This window comes from Lipotes vexillifer, unplaced genomic scaffold (assembly GCF_000442215.2).
Source record: "Lipotes vexillifer unplaced genomic scaffold, Lipotes_vexillifer_v1.1 scaffold492, whole genome shotgun sequence".
NCBI lineage: Eukaryota > Metazoa > Chordata > Mammalia > Artiodactyla > Lipotidae > Lipotes > Lipotes vexillifer.
Genome location: NW_006780910.1, coordinates 1,370,473 through 1,378,038, shown reverse-complemented (window position 1 = coordinate 1,378,038; position 7,566 = coordinate 1,370,473). Strand labels below are relative to the sequence as shown.

The window sequence follows — 7,566 nt, the reverse complement described above, 5'->3', positions numbered from 1 at the left end:
CAGACTTTCCCGCAGGAGCCAAGTCTGACTTAGTCCACACAGAAATGTCGCGTGGTGGGGTTCACTGTTTATTTGGCTTTGGTGGAATCACAACGCACAGAACGGGTGGCAGCCTCGCAGGTCTGAGAGAAGACAGGTGCACCGTGCTGGTCAGCTTGGGCATGAGCAGGGGGAGTGGTGTCCCGAGGGCCTCCCTCGCGAGGCAGAAATCTCGGGAGGGGCACTGGCCTTCCAGGCTGTGCAGTCGGGGTGCCCTTCAGGCACATCAGACCACGTGTGGGCCCTGGTCCCAGCTGCTGGCTCATCCGTGGGACTGGAAGGATCTAAGCCAGGGGCCGGGGGACGTCCCAGACCCGCCCCCGCGATCAAAGGGAGGTCCAGACCGCAGAGGCCATTAATGCGGAGAGGTCGCCTCCTGGAGCCGGAGTCACAGACACCATGTCAGTACAGCCAGGATGGGGGGACGGTCACAGACGGCGGGAGGAAGATGCTGCGGAGCTCGGCGGGCGGCCCCAGGGTCAAGTGTCGTGGTCCAGGGCCAGCAGATTCATCCTTTTCCATGTGACCTCGGCTGACGGGGCGTTCGCACCACCGCACAGCCGCCTTGGCGCGCCACACGGCCAAGAAGCGGCTGTAGCAGGCTCCGCGCGCGGCCGCGACTGCCCGAGGTGCCCAGGCCCTTGCTGCCCCGCCCACACCGGGCCCGGCCTAGGCCCCGCCCTCCAAGGCCCCGCCCCACCCCACCCCACCAAGACTCCTCCCCGCCAGGACCCCGCCCCGCCAAGGCCCCGCCCCCGAGGCGGCCGAAGCGGGCGGGCCGCGCCCCCACGTGCTCCTACGTAGGGACGTCCAGCCGAGCGGGCAGAACGCTGGCAGAGCACTTGCCTGCAGGCGCCTCTCGCGGCGGGTGGCAGCCGGCATGGCTACGGCGGCGGTGGCGGCGGCAGCGGCGGCGGCTCGTGGGGCTGGTGCAGGGGCGGTGGCGGCCCTGCGGAGCGGCTGCCGGACTGCGGCTCGGGGGCGGTCGCGCGCGGGCCCCGCACGGTCCTTATGCACAGCACCTGGGACCGCCCCGGACATGAAGCGCTACCTTTGGGAGCGCTACCGGGAGGCGAAGAGGAGCACGGCAGGTGAGTGAGGCTGCGCCCTCCCGCACCCTCGGTACGTGGGGAGGCCCCTCCCCGCCGGGCTGGGGCGCCAGGTCCCGTCCCATATGGCCATCGGGGAAGCCGGCACCCTCGGACCCTCGTGGGTCCGCTGCTGACCTCCAGAGCTCCCCCATCGTGACCCGCGGTTGTCCCCAACCACGGGCGACATCGCCTGTGCAGTGCGATTTCCGGGAAACGCGTAAAAATGCGCCTCCAGAAACTTTACAACTCTTGCCTTTCTCCTGCCGGGAAAGCCGTTTTATAAATTCCTGGGATTTTTAGCCAGAAATCTGCATCGGAAGCGCTTTGGGCTCTCCTGGGGCTTCCACGGACATCACTTGGGAGACGGTCACCCCCAGGCACCGTTCGGTATTGTTGTTAATAAACAACAATAATAGTAACCGCCGGAGTCCGGCAGGCGGCGGGTTACCGTGGATTCCGCTGCTGGGCAGGTGGCAGTGTCCGGAGGCTGATTTATTTTCCTTCTTTGTTTTAGGGGATGGGGTAGGATTTGCTGCTCTTGAAGTTGGAGGGGTTAGGGTTGGGAGTGTTCTGAGTTATCTACTAACCTCAGCGAGGAGGTGATTCCAGGGAGTGACCACTTAGTGGTCAGATGAACATAAAATGAGCTTGGTTTGACTGTTGGTTAGGGAAACAGGGAGGGACCCAGAGAGGACCCAGTAAATACTAATGTCAGACACATAACTTGTCTCCCTGAATTTTTCCCCATACCTAGGAAGGAAGTGCTACATGCCCATCTTAGAGATGAGACAGGCCAGACTCAAGTTTAAGAAGCCTGGCCAAGGTCACACTTTGACCTCGGGTCTGTCTCAGCCCCTAACCCATTTTCTTGTTTCCTGCACTGCCTTGCAGTAGCCGCTGACCGTTTGGGAACTGGTGTAAAGGGCCAGTGATAGTCCATTGGTGCTGCTTTTTTCAGGGAAGATTTAGAATAGAAATTTTTATACTGATATAGTTTTGGGGGTGGTGGTGGTGGTAGAGGTGGCGTGGAGAGATAGGGAGAGAATATTTGGTGGAGAGAACATTTGGTAGAATCACATTTTACAGACAAGGTTTGCTGCTGCAGGTTGTGAGACTCTGGGAACATCACAGAGCTCCAGTTTACTCATCTGTAAAATGGGAATGGATGCTGGTGATACCAATATCAGGGTTGTGGCAAGGAATGAGCGAGTCCATCCATGAAAGGTGTTTAGAACAGTGCTTGGCAAAAGAGACAGTTGAAGGGTTGGGTGATAAAGATCAGCTTCAGGCCAGAGTTGGGTTTTGGTGTGGGATAATCCCAGGGGGATTTTGGAGTAGGACAGCTTGAGGGAGATTTTGAGATTTGTTAGCTCTGTGACTTTGGTGGCAAGTTACTCTCCTCTGACCTGAGTTTTCCAACTGTAACGTGGGGATAAAGTGAGAATTTTTAGTGTGGGCTCAGCACCCAGCAAATACTCAGGAGATAGTAGCTATTGCGGCTGGTTATTAAATAACTCAGTCTTAGACACGCTTAGTAATGGTGGAGGTGAGTTAGTTAGCACTAGGGTCTAGGTCCCCTTTAGCTTAGGGCAGTGCCACATGTGGTGTTGAACAAGCCACCTAATCTCTTTAGTCTTCTTTCTGTAGAGTGAAGCCACTGGACTAAATAATATGTGAGCCTTTTCAAGTGTTACAGGTCTGAGAATCAGTATGCCAGGGTGCCCCATCCTGTCTCCACACCCCCAGCACATGCCCACGTAGTCACTGTTTCAACCCTGAGAACTCAGGGACTTTTTTCCTTCACCCTATCTGGGGCTGCACCACCCCTACCCTCCTTTAGCTGAAGTCTGTACACATGCCCAACTTGCATTCATTCACCAAGCATTTATTAAGCACGTACCAGCGGGCTTAAAAGCTGTTGATTCACAGATGGACGCATGTGAGAGGGAGGGGCCCACAGTGGCTGAGCACCTGCCCGGGCCAAGCGAGAGGGACCCGAGTTGCACGGATGGGGAGGCTGGTAAACAGATAAGTGACAGTCCAGCTTGGGGAAGATAAATAACGGCCCCAGGGGATGCAGGAAATGCTTGGCACTGTGTTCGTAGGAGTGAGGGCTCAGAAGTACTGATGCTCATACAAAAATATACAGGTTTTTTTCGGTTTACTAGAGGACAAAAGAATTTTGTTTTCTCCCTTCCTGATTATTGCTTTCTGGTGTTTGATCTCTTGCCTTAATCCAAACAATCCCTTCAGGTGTCTTCTCTTTGAAGAGGTTCCCAGAATGAAGCCTGCTCAGGAAAGAGATGATTTTTACTCTTTGTTTTACCCTTTCTCTCCCTCCCTCTTTTTTTGTTTTTTTTTTCAAAAATTTAAAAAGTTTTTTTAAATAAACTATTTTTTAGATCAGTTTTAGATTTACAGGAAAATTGCATGTTTCTCTAAACCCCATATGCAGTTTTTCCTCTCTCATGACTATGGGACTGTGATATTGAGATTTATAATCAGAAATACTGCAGAGAGCTCCTAAAACCCTTGGAATTTCCTAAGTACAGTACAGAGATGATAAAGGTGTCTTTTGTTATTTTAATTAGGTGACTTTCGGAATACCTCAGGGCAACCACAGGGTGGGGCCTGGATGCCAGTTGGCACTGTGTGAGTTGGCACTTTGTGTCTTCTGACCCGCACCGCTCGGGGAGGGGAGAGGGGCTGGAGATTGAATCGATTGCCAATGGCCAATGATTTAATCTTTCCCTGTGTAATGAAGATTCCGTAAATGCCTCCATAAAAACCCAGAAGGATGGGGTTCTGAGGGCTTCTGTGTTGGTGAACACGTGGAGATTGATTTAGGGAGAGTGGTACACCCAGAGAGGGCATGGAAATTCCTTGCCCTGTCCATGTACTGTGCCCTCTGCATCTCTTCCATCTGGCTCTTCCTGAGTTGTATCCTTTTATAGTAAACCAGTGATCTAAAAGTAAAATGTTTCCCCGTGGTTCTGTGAGCCACTCCAGTAAATTAATTGACCCCGCGGAGGGGGGTCAGTGGAACCTCCAGTCTATAGCCGGTCTGTCAGAGGCACAGGTGACCAGCTGGACTTGGAACTGAAGTTGGGCAGGGGGCAGTCTTGTGGGACTGAGCCTGTAGCCTGTAGGATCTGATGCTCTCCCCAGGAGGTGTCAGAAGCGAGTTGTGTTGTAGGACACCCTGCTGTGTCGAAGAATTGGTGGCCTGGGGAAAAAACTCACATCGGAATTGGGTGCTGAACCCTTTAGGTAAATTTGTCCCAGTTAACCAATATTGATACATTGTTGGTATGTATCAGTATTAACCAAAGTCCGTATTTAATTCAGAATTCCTTAGTGTTTAACCTAGTGTCCTTTTCTACTCCAAGGTCCCATCCAGAATGGCACACTGCATTTAGTTATCATGTCTTCTTGGGCTTCTCTTGGCTGTGACAGTGTCTTAGAGTTTCCCTGTTTACCATGAACTTGGCAGTTTTTTCCTTTTTTAAAACAATTCTTTTTATAATTTTTAAAATTTATTTTTGGCTGTGTTGGGTCTTTGTTGCTGCATGTGGGCTTTCTATAGTTGCGGCGAGCGGGGGCGACTCTTTGTTGCGTTGTGCAGGCTTCTCATCGCGGTGGCTTCTCGTTGCAGAGCACAGGCTCTAGGTACTCGGGCTTCAGTAGTTGTGGCACGCAGGCTCAGTAGTTGTGGCTCGAAGGCTCTAGAACGCAGCCTCAGTAGTTGTGGTGCACGGGCTTAGTTGCTCTGCGGCATGTGGGATCTTCCTGGACCAGGGCCCAAACCCATGTCTCCTGCACTAGCAGGCAGATTCTCAACCACTGCACCACCAGGGGAGCCCACCTTGACAGTTTTGAGGCATACTGCTCACATACTACGTAGAATGTCCCTCACTTGGAATTTGTTCCTTTTTTTTTTTTTAACTTGAGATTTCATGTAATATTTATGTATCTGGTGACAGCATCCAGGGATTCCTGATAGAAGCAAATGCAAACTCTTCCTGGATGAATAGACCTTCAACCTAGCCCCAAAGGGAGAGCAAAGAAATTGGTAGACCTGTGAGTAAATCTAAACATACATTGACAATATAGAAATCAGTCCGAAAGAGAGCAGGAGAGGAGATAAAAGAAACTGAGAAAAAGCAGGAAATATCATGAAGGATGATGGTGGAAATAATTCCAAATATATCAGTGATCATGATAAACTCAGATTAAAAGATCGTCAGATCAGATATAAGAAACACAGTCTAGCTAGGTGCTGTTTAAAGAGATACACCCCAAAACAAAGATGTAGAAAAGGTTGAAGTTAACAGAATGGGAGAAGGCGTCTCGGGCAAATGCAAACCAAAGAAAACCAGCAAGTGTGAGTATCAGACAAGTACCGAAATGGCATTGAAAGGAAATAATGTTTACTATGGGGAGAGTTGCAAATTACAGTCCACGGACCAAATCTAGCCTCTAGTTACGTTTTATCGGAACACAGCCACACTCATTTGTTTCCGTGTATATATTTTTTGGCTCCTTTTGCGCTGTGATGTCAGAGTTGAGCAGGTGCAACAGAGACTGTACGGCTCGCACAGCCCACAGTGTTTACTAACTGGGCCTTCATAGAGGATGTATGTTGACTCCTGAACTTAAGCTGTGCTTATATATCAATCAACATGGATGAGTCTCACAAAAGCAAGACTGAGTGGAAAAAAGCAAGTTGCAGACATATACTAATTATAAAAGATTTGAAAACACAAAAAATGCTGTAGATCACTTGTAGGGATACACATGCATGTGGTCAAAGTCTAAAGAAATGCAGGAAGAATGTTATACACCCAAATCAGGGTGGTGGCTACCCGCCCCTGCAGGAGGAGAATGCAGGTGGCGCCTTAGAGGGTTTTGTTCCTAAGCTGCATGGTGGCGCTGTGGGTGTTGTTTGTATTATTTTTATACCTTTCTGTGTATCTTAGAACAGTAGCCTGACACATTCTTTAGAAATCTTTTGTTTAGGTGTGTGACATTGATGGTCCATGGCTATAGGAAAAAATAGCAAAAGGGCTTAAGGGAGAAACATGCCACATAATTTTCACGTAGGAGAGAAGTTCCTAAAAGGGAGAACCAGAGGGGCCTCTAGAGGTCATGGAATCCAGTCCTCTGCTTGGAGAAGGAATCCCTTTTCCATAGCCCTTTTGCTAGTGGCCACCTGGCATCTGCTTGAGTTTGCCATGTGGTCACAAGGCTGCCAGTTTTTATTTTGGATGGCCTGAGTCACAGAGTAGGTAATTCCAAGAAGATGGTGATGGTGTGTCATCCTAGCTCTCCCCTTTGACTTCATTATTTTTGGAAGCTCGCTTTTACATTCACTCGTGTTGGTTGATATCCCTTGTTGGTACTTGGTCCTGACCGCTGGAGGCCACATGTGGTTCTACTGGTTCAAAGTGGAGGGAAGCAGTGCATGACATATGGAAGGCACTGATATTTATTCTTCTCTATTTCCTCTATGCTTTGACGAAAAATTGTGATAGCTTTGCCTAGTATTTGATCTTTTGATATGACTGAATTTTCTAAGATGTTCCCTTGAAACAAATGTACGTTTCTTTTGAACAGTTGTTTGTTTTTTATTAAATGACTTAAGATTAGGGTGTCATTAAACCATTACTGTATATAATTTTATTTCAAGTGCAGTTGCATATAATTTTATGTGTGGAACTTTAGGAAGCCTGATGGATTTCTATGCAGCAGTCAGAATTACAGATATTACAGAGTAATAAGATATAAGTTTAACTTTTAGTGGGAGTAGTATAAATGTCATGTGTATTATTAATTATTATTATTATTTTTAACATCTTTATTGGGGTATAATTGCTTTACAATGGTGTATTAGCTTCTGCCTTATAACAATACAGAGTAATAAGATATAAGTTTAACTTTTAGTGGGAGTAGTATAAATGTCATGTGTATTATTAATTATTATTATTATTTTTAACATCTTTATTGGGGTATAATTGCTTTACAATGGTGTATTAGCTTCTGCCTTATAACAAAGTGAATCAGTTATACATATACATATGTTCCCAAATCTCTTCCCTCTTCGTCTCCCTCCCTCCCACCCTCCCTATCCCACCCCTCCAGGCAGTCACAAAGCACGGAGCCGGTATCCCTGTGCCATGCGGCTGCTTCCCACTAGCTATCTACCTTACGTTTGTTAGTATATACATGTCCATGTCTCTCTCTCGCCCTGTCACAGCTCACCCTTCCCCCTCCCCATATCCTCAAGTCTGTTCTCCAGTAGGTCTGTGTCTTTATTCCTGTTTTACCCCTAGGTTCTTCATAACACTTTTTTTCCTTAAATTCCATATATATGTGTTAGCATACGGTATTTGTCCTTCTCTTTCTGACTTACTTCACTCTGTATGACAGACTCTAG

General features: G+C 48.5%; 1 protein-coding gene across 1 annotated transcript in view; it reads left to right on the top strand.

Annotated features, from left to right (window-relative positions):
- Window positions 1–896: 896 nt before the first annotated feature.
- NT5DC3 (5'-nucleotidase domain containing 3) overlaps window positions 897–7,566 on the top strand; it is a 53,371-nt gene continuing 46,701 nt past the window's right edge. Inside the window, exon 1 of the mRNA XM_007454273.1 lies at window positions 897–1,130. Coding sequence (XP_007454335.1) covers window positions 920–1,130 — 211 coding nt within the window. The 5' untranslated portion in view covers window positions 897–919. The remainder of the gene's footprint in view (window positions 1,131–7,566) is intronic.